The 15838-nt window shown below is 52.8% G+C and overlaps 2 protein-coding genes across 2 annotated transcripts; one reads left to right on the forward strand and one right to left on the reverse strand.

Moving 5' to 3' along the window:
- Nucleotides 1-859: 859 nt before the first annotated feature.
- On the reverse strand, nt 860-8150 carry TYW3 (tRNA-yW synthesizing protein 3 homolog). Its single transcript, XM_079314266.1, has 6 exons — nt 7945-8150; nt 2880-2960; nt 2008-2106; nt 1739-1810; nt 1340-1473; nt 860-1164 (listed from the first exon to the last, which is right to left on the reverse strand). Exons 1-6 carry the CDS (start codon nt 8101-8103, stop codon nt 960-962), a joined length of 750 nt encoding a protein of 249 aa, XP_079170392.1. The 5' UTR covers nt 8104-8150; the 3' UTR covers nt 860-959.
- Nucleotides 8151-8754: 604 nt separating this feature from the next.
- On the forward strand, nt 8755-14584 carry CRYZ (crystallin zeta). The gene is made up of 8 exons (XM_079314372.1): nt 8755-8929; nt 9224-9376; nt 10063-10226; nt 10826-10877; nt 11921-12070; nt 12457-12558; nt 13608-13703; nt 13943-14584. Exons 1-8 carry the CDS (start codon nt 8819-8821, stop codon nt 14102-14104), a joined length of 990 nt encoding a protein of 329 aa, XP_079170498.1. The 5' UTR covers nt 8755-8818; the 3' UTR covers nt 14105-14584.
- Nucleotides 14585-15838: the final 1254 nt, after the last annotated feature.

The raw sequence follows: 15838 nt of genomic DNA on the forward strand, positions 1-15838 counted from the left end.
GGAGCTGGTGGAACTTGGGTGAGCATGGGGCAAGGTGTGATCCCTGCTGTAAGGGCAGTGGTGCAGGGAGGAAGGTGCTGCTGGCCCCAGAATGGTGTCAGGCTGCTGAAACCACCTCAGCACCACCAGTGCAACCTTGGATGGGGTGTAAAAAATGAGAAAAACCCTGCAAAAACTGTTCTACATACTGAAGTAACATGTTGCCCTGCTGCTTGATTTTTCTTGTTGTAGGGTCTTGTTCAGTGTCAGTATGAGGCCAACAGCAGTCTCCAGCCATTAGAGATGATGGGAATAAAGTAACAGGATGCCACAGTGAGGGTAATGATTTTGTGTTACGATGCCACAAAGCCTCCCTGAACTTTTACTCATTTTTCAGGGCAATGTGGGATCATACCACACGAGTTTCTGATGAACTGCATTTCTCAGCATGTAAACACTGCAGTGCTGCTGCTGTTAGTGTCTGTGGCACTGCTTGTGGTCACTGCTGCTGGTGTCAGTCCCTCTATCATGTCCAACTGTGCTCCTTTGGAAGGCTCTGAGGAATATCCACCTCAGGTATTGGCTGTCTCACCAGTGGATGCTCCTCAGTCCTCAGTGCTTGTCCCCAGCACCTCTCCATCTCCCTGAGGGAGAAACCTGCAGAGCAGCAGGCTCTGCAAAACCCCGAAGTTGGAAGTGAAATGCTGCCACAGGGAATGGTGAGACCGCAGCAAACCAGCTCTTTCTGGGGCAACTGATGAAGTAGCACTTTGTTAATTCAACAGTACACTTAAAACATTCCCAAAAAATGCTGCAGCTTTGTTCTCTGTGTCCTGTAGCTACACCTGCTCACTGTTCTGCTCATTACCTTTTTTCTGGCCAGTGCACAAGAGCATTACTACTCGGAGCACAGGAGTGTATGAATCTCTTAAAAAGAGCATTACAATCATTTCTCTGTTCACCATTTGCTTTCCAATGTCTTAGTCTATCGTGAGTTCAGCAAACAGAGCAAGGCTGCTTTCAGTGTCATCCTGGGGCTCCAGCTCTGTGCTGGGAGCAGCCTGCCCCCGAGCAGCCCCTCTCTTTCTCCTGTGCAGGTACACCTGGCTCTTCTGTGGCACCTCAGGAAACAAGGGATCTGCAGGGACTGCAGCCTCCAGAGCCAGCTCCAGGCCTTTGTGGAACCTACCAGAAACAACACTGTGGTTACTGCTTTTATACATTCGCTCAGGATCTGCAAATTACTCTGAGAAAGGAATGCAATCAAAACATGCAAGGGGAGAAAAGTGGCTACTAATGTCTTACTTAATACTGAATAAAAATTAGATGTCACGAACAGAACTGGTGTTTTCTTACAAACCTGTCAATCCTCCTTATGTTTTCCTCCATTTTCTGATTGGCCACATGTACCAGAAATTCAATATATTCTTCAGAGACCATCAATCTCCCTTTGTGGCTCAATGGAACTTCCAAGCAGTGAGTGCTGCGCACAGCCTGAAACACACACATGATTCACCTGGAATAAAGTTGCTTAATTTATAAAGGTTATTTAAATAATGTAGGGAGTTCATTATAGTAAAAAACCTGCTTATCTATGCAATTATTCAGGTTGCTGTCAGCCAAAGCAGTGAGCTATTTCTTTGCTATAGCATGCCCTGTGACAGCTCTCAAGCACCACTCAGGTCCTGGCTTGTACAAAAATCAAGGTTAACGTAACAATGTGACTTCATTACATCCCTTACAGAAGCAGAATTCTTACCATTGTAATTTTTCCTCCTCTGCCAACTGTAATACCAGAGTTCCTGAACCCAGAGTCAATAGCCACCGAATGCTGCAGAAAAAATAAATGCTTAAACATGTCCTGTACACTTTCACAGCAAAATATATTTATGGGTGGGTTGTGACACAATGTACAATCTTGGTTTTGCAAAAAAACTTCTGCAACTGCCTATAAAAGCCAATACTTTTCTTTTTAGAGGCAGGAATGTAACAGAACAACAATGCCCATTGTTCTGGACGTGGCTTTACCAGCAGCTGTGCATCCTGCAGCTCCCGACACAGCACGTGAAGAACAAATGGCTCAAACCTGAACACAGCATCACCTGTGGCCTTCTCCAGGGCTGTCATCTGGGAAAGCAGCAAAACAGCATAAAAATCAACATAAAAACATCATAAAACATCACAAAAACATCATAAAAACAACATAAAAATCACAGTATTCCTCTCCTAAGAGTTAACCACACCCTACTGCATCCTGCTCGGCCTGAAATCTTCTGATAGAAATTCCAGCAAGCTTTGCTCTGCTGGAACAAATACTAATGAAAACAAATATTCTGGAGGAGACTTTTGTGCACGTGTGAGAATGTATATGTACAGTAAAGTGAACTATGAATTGAGTGAGAAAATACTGACCTTGCAACTGCTTCACTTGTGCAATAAATGCAGAGTAGATTATTTTGAAAACATGCTAAAAATTAAAAACTCTGCACTATACATGTTTTTAATCTCAGAGGATTTAACAACACTAAATTAACAGTGCAGTAAGAGACTCCCTGTTACACCATGTCTGCTAGCACAGCAAGCTGGGCTCAAGAGGTTTTTTAACGCAAGAGTTTTAAATATGACTCGAGACAGTAAGAAATTATATAAGTTTATGGACTATCAGCTGCATTTATAACTATGCAGAGAATATGATATTGAGTTTAAAAGCATTCTCTTAAAACAGGTTTGAAGAACTTATTAAATAACACATCTAAGGAAAAGTTAATTTTGAGAGCAGAGTATCAATTCATCTCAGCAGGGGAAATAAAAGCCCTTGGACACGATGTGTTCTCCATGACACCAGGAGCATTAATAAATACAAATATAAATATGAATGCAGCCTGGCACGGTGCTCTTACCACATCTCCCTTGGCACAGGGCTCGTGTGTCACCAGCAGCCACGTGCAGTTCTTCTTTGGGATGCCCGCGCCGTCCGTGTGCTGGCAGGGACACAAAGGGTTACAGCAGCTCAGCGAGGGGCAGCCCGCAGGGGAGCCCAGACACACCGAGCTGGGCTCTGAATAAAGAGTGTCCCTGGAGAGTGAGCCCAGACACACCGAGCTGGGCTCTGAATAAAGAGTGTCCCTGGAGAGTGAGCCCAGACACACCGAGCTGGGCTCTGAATAAAGAGTGTCCCTGGAGAGTGAGCCCAGACACACCGAGCTGGGCTCTGAATAAAGAGTGTCCCCTGGAGAGTGAGCCCAGACACACCGAGCTGGGCTCTGAATAAAGAGTGTCCCTGGAGAGTGAGCCCAGACACACCGAGCTGGGCTCTGAATAAAGAGTGTCCCTGGAGAGTGAGCCCAGACACACCGAGCTGGGCTCTGAATAAAGAGTGTCCCTGGAGAGTGAGCCCAGACACACCGAGCTGGGCTCTGAATAAAGAGTGTCCCTGGGAGTGAGCCCAGACACACCGAGCTGGGCTCTGAATAAAGAGTGTCCCTGGGAGTGAGCCCAGACACACCGAGCTGGGCTCTGAATAAAGAGTGTCCCTGGGAGTGAGCCCAGACACACCGAGCTGGGCTCTGAATAAAGAGTGTCCCTGGGAGTGAGCCCAGACACACCGAGCTGGGCTCTGAATAAAGAGTGTCCCTGGAGAGTGAGCCCAGACACACCGAGCTGGGCTCTGAATAAAGAGTGTCCCTGGAAGTGAGCCCAGACACACCGAGCTGGGCTCTGAATAAAGAGTGTCCCTGGGAGTGAGCCCAGACACACCGAGCTGGGCTCTGAATAAAGAGTGTCCCTGGAGAGTGAGCCCAGACACACCGAGCTGGGCTCTGAATAAAGAGTGTCCCTGGGAGTGAGCCCAGACACACCGAGCTGGGCTCTGAATAAAGAGTGTCCCCTGGAGAGTGAGCCCAGACACACCGAGCTGGGCTCTGAATAAAGAGTGTCCCTGGAGAGTGAGCCCAGACACACCGAGCTGGGCTCTGAATAAAGAGTGTCCCTGGAAGTGAGCCCAGACACACCGAGCTGGGCTCTGAATAAAGAGTGTCCCTGGGAGTGAGCCCAGACACACCGAGCTGGGCTCTGAATAAAGAGTGTCCCTGGGAGTGAGCCCAGACACACCGAGCTGGGCTCTGAATAAAGAGTGTCCCTGGGAGTGAGCCCAGACACACCGAGCTGGGCTCTGAATAAAGAGTGTCCCTGGAGAGTGAGCCCAGACACACCGAGCTGGGCTCTGAATAAAGAGTGTCCCTGGAGAGTGAGCCCAGACACACCGAGCTGGGCTCTGAATAAAGAGTGTCCCTGGAAGTGAGCCCAGACACACCGAGCTGGGCTCTGAATAAAGAGTGTCCCTGGAGAGTGAGCCCAGACACACCGAGCTGGGCTCTGAATAAAGAGTGTCCCTGGGAGTGAGCCCAGACACACCGAGCTGGGCTCTGAATAAAGAGTGTCCCTGGGAGTGAGCCCAGACCACAGCCGAGCTGGGCTCTGAATAAAGAGTGTCCCTGGAGAGTGAGCCCAGACACACCGAGCTGGGCTCTGATAAAGAGTGTCCCTGGAGAGTGAGCCCAGACACACCGAGCTGGGCTCTGAATAAAGAGTGTCCCCTGGAGAGTGAGCCCAGACACACCGAGCTGGGCTCTGAATAAAGAGTGTCCCTGGAGTGAGCCCAGACACACCGAGCTGGGCTCTGAATAAAGAGTGTCCCTGGGAGTGAGCCCAGACACACCGAGCTGGGCTCTGAATAAAGAGTGTCCCTGAGAGTGAGCCCAGACACACCGAGCTGGGCTCTGAATAAAGAGTGTCCCTGGAGAGTGAGCCCAGACACACCGAGCTGGGCTCTGAATAAAGAGTGTCCCTGGGAGTGAGCCCAGACACACCGAGCTGGGCTCTGAATAAAGAGTGTCCCTGAGAGTGGAGCCCAGACACACCGAGCTGGGCTCTGAATAAAGAGTGTCCCTGGAGAGTGAGCCCAGACACCCGAGCTGGGCTCTGATAAAGAGTGTCCCTGGGAGTGAGCCCAGACACACCGAGCTGGGCTCTGAATAAAGAGTGTCCCTGGAGAGTGAGCCCATACACACCGAGCTGGGCTCTGAATAAGAGTGTCCCCTGGAGAGTGAGCCCAGACACACCGAGCTGGGCTCTGAATAAAAGAGTGTCCTGGAGAGTGAGCCCAGACACACCGAGCTGGCTCTGAATAAAGAGTGTCCCTGGAGAGTGAGCCCAGACACACCGAGCTGGCTCTGATAAAAGTGTCCCTGAGAGTGAGCCCAGACACACCGAGCTGGGCTCTGAATAAAGAGTGTCCCTGGAGAGTGAGCCCAGCACACCCGAGCTGGGCTCTGAATAAGAGTCTGAGAGTCCCTGGGAGTGAGCCCAGACACACCGAGCTGGGCTCTGAATAAAGAGTGTCCCTGGAGAGTGAGCCAGACACACCGAGCTGGGCTCTGAATAAAGAGTGTCCCTGGAGAGTGAGCCCAGACACACCGAGCTGGGCTCTGAATAAAGAGTGTCCCTGGAGAGTGAGCCCAGACACACCGAGCTGGGCTCTGAATAAAGAGTGTCCCTGGGAGTGAGCCCAGACACACCGAGCTGGGCTCTGAATAAAGAGTGTCCCTGGAGAGTGAGCCCAGACACACCGAGCTGGGCTCTGAATAAAGAGTGTCCCTGGAGAGTGAGCCCAGACACACCGAGCTGGGCTCTGAATAAAGAGTGTCCCTGGAGAGTGAGCCCAGACACACCGAGCTGGGCTCTGAATAAAGAGTGTCCCTGGGAGTGAGCCCAGACACACCGAGCTGGGCTCTGAATAAAGAGTGTCCCTGGAGAGTGAGCCCAGACACAGCGAGCTGGGCTCTGAATAAAGAGTGTCCCTGGGAGTGAGCCCAGACACACCGAGCTGGGCTCTGAATAAAGAGTGTCCCTGGGAGGGAGCCCAGACACACCGAGCTGGGCTCTGAATAAAGAGTGTCCCTGGAGAGTGAGCCCAGACACACCGAGCTGGGCTCTGAATAAGAGTGTCCCTGGGAGTGAGCCCAGACACACCGAGCTGGGCTCTGAATAAAGAGTGTCCCTGGAGAGTGAGCCCAGACACACCGAGCTGGGCTCTGAATAAAGAGTGTCCCTGGAGAGTGAGCCCAGACACAGCGAGCTGGGCTCTGAATAAAGAGTGTCCCTGGAGAGTGAGCCCAGACACACCGAGCTGGGCTCTGAATAAAGAGTGTCCCTGGGAGTGAGCCCAGACACACCGAGCTGGGCTCTGAATAAAGAGTGTCCCTGGGAGTGAGCCCAGACACACCGAGCTGGGCTCTGAATAAAGAGTGTCCCTGGAGAGTGAGCCCAGACACACCGAGCTGGGCTCTGAATAAAGAGTGTCCCTGGAGAGTGAGCCCAGACACACCGAGCTGGGCTCTGAATAAAGAGTGTCCCTGGGAGTGAGCCCAGACACACCGAGCTGGGCTCTGAATAAAGAGTGTCCCTGGAGAGTGAGCCCAGACACACCGAGCTGGGCTCTGAATAAAGAGTGTCCCTGGGAGTGAGCCCAGACACACCGAGCTGGGCTCTGAATAAAGAGTGTCCCTGGGAGTGAGCCCAGACACACCGAGCTGGGCTCTGAATAAAGAGTGTCCCTGGAGAGTGAGCCCAGACACACCGAGCTGGGCTCTGAATAAAGAGTGTCCCTGGAGAGTGAGCCCAGACACACCGAGCTGGGCTCTGAATAAAGAGTGTCCCTGGGAGTGAGCCCAGACACACCGAGCTGGGCTCTGAATAAAGAGTGTCCCTGGAGAGTGAGCCCAGACACACCGAGCTGGGCTCTGAATAAAGAGTGTCCCTGGAGAGTGAGCCCAGACACACCGAGCTGGGCTCTGAATAAAGAGTGTCCCTGGAGAGTGAGCCCAGACACACCGAGCTGGGCTCTGAATAAAGAGTGTCCCTGGGAGTGAGCCCAGACACACCGAGCTGGGCTCTGAATAAAGAGTGTCCCTGGGAGTGAGCCCAGACACACCGAGCTGGGCTCTGAATAAAGAGTGTCCCTGGGGAGTGAGCCCAGACACACCGAGCTGGGCTCTGAATAAAGAGTGTCCCTGGAGAGTGAGCCCAGACACACCGAGCTGGGCTCTGAATAAGAGTGTCCCTGGGAGTGAGCCCAGACACACCGAGCTGGGCTCTGAATAAAGAGTGTCCCTGGAGAGTGAGCCCAGACACACCGAGCTGGGCTCTGAATAAAGAGTGTCCCTGGGAGTGAGCCCAGACACACCGAGCTGGGCTCTGAATAAAGAGTGTCCCTGGGAGTGAGCCCAGACACACCGAGCTGGCCCCCGGCAGCAGCGGGCTGGGCCCGGGAACCGACCGAGGAACCGGGTACGGACAGGGACAGGGACAGGGACGGACCGGGAACGGCGGGAGCTCGGGGAGCTGAGCGCCAGCAAACACCGCGGGGCGGGCGGGACCCCTCCATCCCCCCGGGTGCCCCTCCATCCCGGGTGCCCCTCCATCCCGGGTGCCCCTCCATCCCGGTGCCCCTCCATCCCGGGGTGCCCCTCCATCCCGGTTGCCCCTCCATCCCGGGTGCCCCTCCATCCCGGTTGCCCCTCCATCCCGGGTGCCCCTCCATCCCGGTGCCCCTCCATCCCGGGGTGCCCCTCCATCCCGGGGTGCCCCTCCATCCCGGGGTGCCCCTCCATCCCGGGTGCCCCTCCATCCCCGGTTGCCCCTCCATCCCCGGTGCCCCTCCATCCCCGGTTGCCCCTCCATCCCCGGTGCCCCTCCATCCCCGGTGCCCCTCCATCCCCGGTTGCCCCTCCATCCCCGGTGCCCCTCCATCCCGGGGTGCCCCTCCATCCCCGGTTGCCCCTCCATCCCGGGGTGCCCCTCCATCCCCGGTTGCCCCTCCATCCCGGGGTGCCCCTCCATCCCGGTTGCCCCTCCATCCCGGGGTGCCCCTCCATCCCCCCGGGTGCCCCTCCATCCCGCACCCACCGTCACGGTGACCCTGCCGTCGCAGGAGCTGGCGGTGCAGAAGCGCTCCCGCGCGTTCAGCAGCCGCGCCAGCCCCGCGGCCCGCGCGTCCAGCGCGCGCTTCCGGCTGGGGTCGGGCCGCGCCAGCCGCTGCGCCTTGCGCCGCGCGAACGCCGCCATGGCGGGGGACGGCGGCCCGCGAGGGACACACTCCGCGCGGCGCGGCGGGGCGGGGCGAGGGGCGGGGCGGCTCCTCCCGCCCGGGTCCCACCCGCCTCCGCCGGGGACGCAGGGAGGCCGCAGGTGGGCCGCAGGCGGGCGGTGGGCGCGGGGCTCCCCGCCGCTCCTCGGCGGGGACCGGACGGGACGGAAAGGCGGCGGCTGTGCGCTACCGCGCCGGCTCCACCGCCACGGCGGGCACGGCCGGGCCTCTGGCGGCGACGGGGCTGGGCCGGAGGGGCGGGGCCTGATAGAAGGAACACTTCCGGGGCACGGGCGGAGCACGTGGGCGGGCCAAAGAGCGGGGCCTGGAGGAGTGAGTGTGTTTGTGGGCGGGGTCTGACAGCGCAGGTGTGTTTGTGGGTGGGGTTTGCCCGTGCAGGTGTGTTTGTGGGCGGGGCCTGAGGAGTGGGTGTGTGTGGGCGGGGCCTGGGCAGTGAGTGTGTGTGGGCGGGGTCTGACAGCGCAGGTGTGTTTGTGGGCGGGGCCTGTGAGTGGGTGTGTGTGTGGGCGGGGCCGGCTGTGCTGTGCGCGCCCCCAGGCAGTGTCCCCGGCTCCGTCTGCGCTTTGTCCCCGCCGTGTGTGCCTGTTCCAGCCCGTGTCCGTCTCCTCGGCTCCCCTGGCCTGAGCAGGTCCCAGGGTCTCCTGGTTTCTGTCAGCAGATCCTCTGGTCGCCATGGCAGCCACCAGGAGTGTGATGAGAGCGGTCAGAGTGTTTGAATTCGGTGGCCCTGAAGTGCTTAAACTGCAGTCAGATGTGTCAGTTCCTGTTCCCAAAGCAAACCAGGTACACGTGAGCTGTGTGAGGGGAGATGGGGTAATGATGCTAGCAGCCCACAGCCCTACACTGGAGCCCGTGAGCTTTGTCGGTGTGCTCTTGCTGCCAGGCACCATGCTCACCAAATGTGGGCTCTTCACTCTGCTCTGGGCCGCTCCCACACCAAGGTTTCCCTGAAATCACCTTCACTTTGACACTGCCTTGTCACAGAGCCTGTCTGAGAATTCACTAAAAATGCTCTTCTGGGAATTCAAGGGCTAAACCACTTTAGTTGCTGCTTAAGAAGTGTTTGTTTTCTTTCAGGTCTTAATCAGAGTCCACGTGTGTGGGGTGAATCCTGTTGAGACCTACATTCGTTCAGGGACCTACGCCAGGAAACCAGCTCTGCCCTACACGCCCGGCTCGGATGTGGCCGGGGTGGTGGAGAGTGTTGGGGAGCACGTCACTGCCTTCAAGGTATTCACACCTGGCTGCCATCCTGCTGCCTGCTGCCTCCTTTTTGGCTGTGCCTGCTTTTGTTGCTCGTAGTGATGCAATCTCCTCAAGGGGGGATCCTTCCAGGGCTGGTGAGAGCACCCTGTGGGATCCCCACAAACCAGTCTGCTGTGGGGCTGTGGGGCGTGCTGAGCCCTCCTGGGCCTCTGGGCTCTCACAAGACTCACTGCAGTCTGGCACTGCAGGAGCTGAGATTGCATGCTTCTTGCTGGGTGTAATAATTTCAGGCACTGAAGTGTCAGTAATTTTCAGAACTGAAAAGTTCTCTGTAAGGTGTTTGAGAAATGGAAAGTGCTTACTTGTAAAGCTCCATGAATTGTGATATTTGTTGGTAAAACTGTTGAAATGCTGTATATTCCTGTCTAGTAATTTTACTTGGATTTCTCAGTGGAAAAGTCTTTGGACAGGACAAGGCAAATTTCCATTTGCTAAAGGATATCTATGACAACAGTTTAGTTTTCAAATTGGTACTCCCATTTAAGTCTTGAGACGTTTGGTCCTAAACAAACATTAAAATTGTAGGTACAATTGGGCTGGAATTTCCTGATTTGGAATTTATGTAACAGAGCCCTGCAAATTTCTTCTCAATGTTTATTAATAAAAGGAGGGAAGGGATTGATTCCTGTGTGTTCTGTCCTCCACTCTAGAAAGGGGACAGAGTTTTCACCCTCGAGACGCTTTCTGGAGGATATGCAGAGTATGCAGTTGCTGCAGCCAACAGAGTCTTTCCTTTGCCAGACAAGCTGGACTTCAGGCAGGGGGCAGCCATTGGAGTGCCCTACTTCACTGCCTACAGGGCCCTGTTCCAGAAGTAAGCCACCAAATCCCTGCTCCTGCACTTTAATCTTTGATATTTGCAATGCCAAAGTTCATGTTTTCACTCTCCTGTAAAGTGGGGAGGTCGGTGAGTGGGAAGTGTTCAAAAACATTGCACTGATGGAATTGTCAGGTAATTGTGACCTGGAAACTTGTGACTGTGCTTTCCTCTGGAGTCTTTTTCCTTGAGAGAACCTACCTGGAAAAGCTCCATGGAATAAGATGTGACTCCCTTTGAGTACTCATTCTGTTTTGGCTGGGGAGGAAGAAGGGCAGTAGTGCTAATTTCCTCAGTGAGCAGACAGGGGCTGTGGGGCAGAGCCTGTCCTGTGACAGCCCAAAGTCTGAGCTGGGGCTCAGTGCCAGGCTCTCACTGGCTGCTGGCTGAGTTTTGCTTCAAGCCATCCAGCACAGGGTTTGTTCTGCCTCCTTGCTCTCCCAGAAAGGTTTGTGGTACCTGTTTAGCCCTAAATTGGATACAGCTGGAGCATGAGTGGGAGTCAGTGCTGTGTGAGCAGTGAGGTTTGGTCAGAGCCTGCAGCCCCAGCTCAGTGTCACTCAGCCAGTGCCAACACTGCCTGTGTTCTCACCTAGAGGCCGTGCCAGAGCTGGGGAGAGCGTGCTGGTTCATGGTGCCAGTGGGGGGGTAAGTATGCCAGGGAGGCAGTGAGGGGGCACTGCCCTCTGCCCTGCTCTGCTCTCTGGGCTGTGAGCCACGGTCACGTTTGGGAGAGATCTGCAGCTCAGCTTTTTCTCTGCTCCCAGGAGCTGTGGGTGCTGCTGTGGGGTCCCCGGGCAGAGGGGCCCACCCTGGGCAGGTGTTTGCTGCAGGGGCTTGGTCTGGGAGTTTGACAGCAGAAAACTCTGATTTTCCAGTATGTGCAAGCTGCTCTCAGTCCTCTGAGGATGAGTCAGGGTGACTGTGCATTTCTGGGATGTGTTTACCATGAGCCAGCAGCTGGCTGCACCAGGAAAGGTGCTGGAACATATAAACCTGAGACTGAATACTACAGCAAATTGCACTTCTAGTTTTCTTGGGGTTTTCATGGCAAACCTGTTTTAGATCCCCCACCCTCTGCACTTGCTCAGTTTCTGGTGTGCACCAAACAGCTGCTGTGAACAGCCAAGTGTCCTGAATTATTTATTATACAACAAAAAGATGAATCCATATCTTATTCTGAGATACTATTAAGGCATTTAGCATCATAACTGTTTTTTAAAATTTTCATAAACTAAATGTGGCTCTTCTGTTCTTGCTGGAGTGCAAAGCTGGTAGAAGGCACTGAGAATTTACTTTCCAAAGAAGTAGTGTTAATAAAATTTGTGCCTGTAAATTTTCTTTGCAATGTATAATGCTGGTATTAACAGCAGGTGATTCTGTGAAGAGTTTCCTTAAATTTGTATCACAAATATATGGTCCAGCTTTGACAGATACTCAGCATTCTACATTGATGTATGTCAAATTCTGATAGCTACTAAAAAACCCCAGAAGTGTACCATACCTCTGTAAATATATTTTCTTTTTAAAAGAGTATTTGACTGTCTTTAAGATCCAAATTAGTGGCTATAAAGCACATTACCAGACTAGCTTTTTAAATGGGGAAGTTCCAAGTCACTGGTAGAGTATTTAAATTTTAAAATTCTGAGAACTAAGTAAACTGATTTTCTCTGTTTTCTTTCTTGCCTCAGGTGGGACTGGCAGCATGTCAGATTGCCAGAGCTTATGGTTTGAAGGTTTTGGGTACAGCAGGAACTGAGGAGGGCATGGATGTGGTCCTGAGGAATGGTGCTCACCAGGCCTTCAATCACAGAGACCCCAATTACACAGAGAGAATCAAGGTAGGCTGGTGTCTGCACTCAGGAATGCAGGTTGTGGTGTTCTTAACAAAACCTGAACAGTTGTTTGCAGAGGACTTTAAACTAGATTTATGTAGGAGCAACACTGTAGTGCCTTTCTTGTTCCTACACAAGGAAAATCTTAGGCTGGAAGAGTGGCACTTAGACTTCTTCATTCAGCAGATTCCAGTGTGGGATCAGAGCATGAGTTAGCACAGCAGAATGTGCTAAATGTGCTGAGTTAAACAATCCAGCTCCTTAGCTGTCAGCTGCAGTACAAAGGCTGTGTTGAAGATGTGCACTGCAAGCTGAGGGATGGATGGTTTCTGCAGAGTTCAGAGTAGCTGGTGGCAGCCACGCTCTGAAATGCCACCCTGTGTCCTGTCCAGGAGTGCACAGGGCCAGGGGGAGTGGATATCATCATAGAAATGCTCTCCAATGTCAACCTGGATGCTGACCTGCAGCTGCTGGCCTGTGCTGGGAGGGTGATGGTGAGTGTGTCCCTGGGCAGGGGTGACAGTGAGTGTGTCCCTGGGCAGGGGTGACAGTGTGTCCCTGGGCAGAGGGTGACAGTGAGTGTGTCCCTGGGCAGGGGTGACAGTGAGTGTGTCCCTGGGCAGGGGTGACAGTGTGTCCCTGGGCAGAGGGTGACAGTGAGTGTGTCCCTGGGCAGGGGGTGACAGTGAGTGTTTGTTTTGGGGCAGGGGGTGACAGTGTGTCCCTGTGCAGGGGGTGACAGTGAGTGTGTCCCTGTGCAGGGGGTGACAGTGAGTGTTTGTTTTGGGGCAGGGGGTGACAGTGTGTCCCTGTGCAGGGGGTGACAGTGAGTGTGTCCCTGTGCTGGGAGGGTGATGGTGAGTGTTTGTTTTGGGGCAGGGGGTGACAGTGTGTCCCTGGGCAGGGGTGACAGTGTGTCCCTGGGCAGGGGGTGACAGTGAGTGTGTCCCTGGGCAGGGGTGACAGTGAGTGTGTCCCTGTGCTGGGAGGGTGATGGTGAGTGTTTGTTTTGGGGCAGGGGGTGACAGTGTGTCCCTGGGCAGGGGGTGACAGTGAGTGTTTGTTTTGGGGCAGGGGGGTGACAGTGAGTGTGTCCCTGGGCAGGGGTGACAGTGAGTGTGTCCCTGTGCTGGGAGGGTGATGGTGAGTGTTTGTTTTGGGGCAGGGGGTGACAGTGAGTGTGTCCTGTGCAGGGAGGGTGACAGTGAGTGTGTCCCTAGGCAGGGGGTGACAGTGAGTGTTTGTTTTGGGGCAGGGGGTGACAGTGAGTGTGTCCCTGTGCAGGGGGTGACAGTGGAGTGGTGTCCCCTAGGCAGGGGGTGACCAGTGAGTGTTTGTTTGGGGCAGGGGGTGACAGCGAGTGTGTCCCTGTGCAGGGGGTGACAGTGAGTGTGTCCCTGTGCAGGGGGTGACAGTGAGTGTTTGTTTTGGGGCAGGGGGTGACAGTGTGTCCTGTGCAGGGGGTGGTGGCTGCTCTGTCACTGGTTTTGCTTTCAGCACCTCTCTGAACAGCTCTGACTGGATCTTTGGGCTCTTTGGGCAGGTTGTGGGCTGCAGGGGACGCATTGAGATAAACCCAAGAGACACAATGAGCAGGGAGTCCAGCATTATTGGAGTGGGTCTGTTCCTTGCAACTGAGGTGAGAAAACATTTCTATTTTAAGTAAGCTTTAATTGGCTTTTCCAGCACCCCTCCATTTACAGTTAAAATTATTTGTATGAAAAAAGAATGAATAATTTCACTCTTTAGTTCATTCTCTATGTTTTAATTCACTCTCTGAACATCCTAAAACATTTTCATGTTTGGAATTTGCTTTAATTCTTGCACTATTCTAAAATGCAAAGGCCTTGTCACAAGCACTGTGTTTGTTGCCTGCAGGAGGAAAGGAATGAATGTGCCACAGCAATCCTCAAGGGGGTAGAAGCTGGCTGGCTGAGGCCTGTGGTGGGCTTGGAATACCCCCTGGAGAAAGTAGCCCAGGCTCATGAAGACATTATTCACAGCAGTGGTGCTCGAGGGAAGATGGTGCTCCTTCTGTAAAGGAGCAGCTTTTCCCATTTAGTTTGTAGCTGTTCTAACTGCACCTTTGCTTACATGGTTCACTGATTGTATGTTATAAACATGCCTTTGATCATGTCTGACAGGAACTGAAAATGCTCACTTAGATGAATTAGTTAACATTTTCTTTTTGTAATGAGCAGAGTTGCATTTACTGTAAAGCAATTTTGGTAGCTTTTTTTGGTTAATGTGGAAATAAATTTTCTCTGCTGGTGTTCTTTGTGCTGCAGGGGATGGTGGGGTTTGGTATCATGGTCCATCTGAAGGCAGAGTGAGGCCACTGTAGGTAACACGGAATGAAGCTGCTTTTTTATAGATACACAAATTTAAATAGCTCACCATGCATGTTAATTAGAACTGTAAATTCTTTTAGCCACAAAATTTGTACTCAAATTTGTTACACAATTTGTACTCAAATTTTGTCATATAATTTACTTGAAATAAAAGCTTTTACTGAGAAAATGTCTCCCTTTGCAGCTCAAAAGATGGGCAGAATCTCTCAGACATGGAGTGTCTGTAGCAGAGGCAGTTCTGTCCTCAGGCTGTGTCCTGGCTCATGCAGAGGACTGTCACTCTGGAGCTCCCTGCAGGATTTGCCCCTGGCACTGATGCTCATCACTGCACAGCTGGGTGTACATGGCTGGGTGTGAAGATTCCAGCTCTTCCTGTGTCCTTTATAAAGTCTGCTGGGTCCCTGGCTGCTGTGAATTCCTGAGCCCCTGTGCTGGGTGGGCAGGGCTCAGGCTCAGCTCCTGGCTCCTGTGCAGGTGTCTGTGGGGCCACTGCCACTGCACTGGGGTCATTTCACTGCCTTGTTCTCACACCTGGAATCCATTGCACAGCAGCTGCTGTGGCCAGGGAAGATGATGGAATGTTGCTGAGTTAATGATTTCAGTGGGAGGTTTCAGAGAGCTGGGAAGAGGAGGATGAGGCAGGGACCCTGCCCACCCAGGTGCAGGGGTCCCTCCTCCTTCCAGGCTCCCTGGGGAATGGAGCTGGTTTCCTTCCCTGCAGCACTTCCCACAGGAGCAGGGGCTGGTTTTCTGTGAAGGGTTTAGTGATCCCCCTGGGGTAAGTGATGAGTGTAGGTCGTGTCCCAGCTGATTATCCAGGTGAAAGCTGCTGGCTGCTGCTGCTGTCTCAAGCAGAATGTGGCCTGAGCAGTGGTGCTGTGTTGGGAACCTAATATTCCTCTTGACAGTGCTGTTAGAGAAAGAAAACCTCTCTTAATATCAAAGTACTAAACATCTTTTAATATCAAAGTACTAAGCAGAGGTTAAAGGTATTGATAAATGATGGGTATTATTGTGGAGATAATGTGCATATAAAACTATATACCTTTTCTCTATATTCAGTGTTCCAATATTTAATGGTTTTTGATTCATTCTAATTGAGTAGGGGTCTATGACATGAATGAGTTTGCAGTGGCTCCTTTCTTGCTCAGTGCTGCCTCTGCATCCTGGATGGTGTTTAGAGGAGAAAAGCAGAGCAGTCTCTGCTCTGTCCTCACCGTTGCTGTCCCGAGGCAGTGATGGAGTTTGTCACCATTCTCTGTCACCAGAAGGTGTCAGAGCAGCTCTGTCGCTGCTCTCTGCCTTTCTGGCAGAAAGGCACAGCAGGACTGGGACTGACTGGTTGGGAATGTCGCATAACATTTATTCTGTCAATTTCCAAAGTGTTGGACAAATGGAAGGATTTTTTTTCATTTTGGAAGAA

The sequence above is a fragment of the Erithacus rubecula genome (genome assembly GCF_903797595.1).
Source record: "Erithacus rubecula genome assembly, chromosome: 10".
In the NCBI taxonomy this organism is placed as follows: Eukaryota; Metazoa; Chordata; class Aves; order Passeriformes; family Muscicapidae; genus Erithacus; species Erithacus rubecula.

Coding starts and splice junctions, on each gene's coding strand:
- TYW3 (XM_079314266.1), bottom strand. CDS start 8,103: ATGGCGGCGTTCGCGCGGCGCAAGGCGCAGCGGCTGGCGCGGCCCGAC. Junction 2,961..7,944: donor ACGGCAGGGTCACCGTGACG/GTGGGTGCGGGA, acceptor TGTCCCTGCCAG/CACACGGACGGCGCGGGCAT. Junction 2,107..2,879: donor CCTGTGCCAAGGGAGATGTG/GTAAGAGCACCG, acceptor CTGCTTTCCCAG/ATGACAGCCCTGGAGAAGGC.
- CRYZ (XM_079314372.1), top strand. CDS start 8,819: ATGGCAGCCACCAGGAGTGTGATGAGAGCGGTCAGAGTGTTTGAATTC. Junction 8,930..9,223: donor CTGTTCCCAAAGCAAACCAG/GTACACGTGAGC, acceptor GTTTTCTTTCAG/GTCTTAATCAGAGTCCACGT. Junction 12,559..13,607: donor CCTGTGCTGGGAGGGTGATG/GTGAGTGTGTCC, acceptor CTCTTTGGGCAG/GTTGTGGGCTGCAGGGGACG.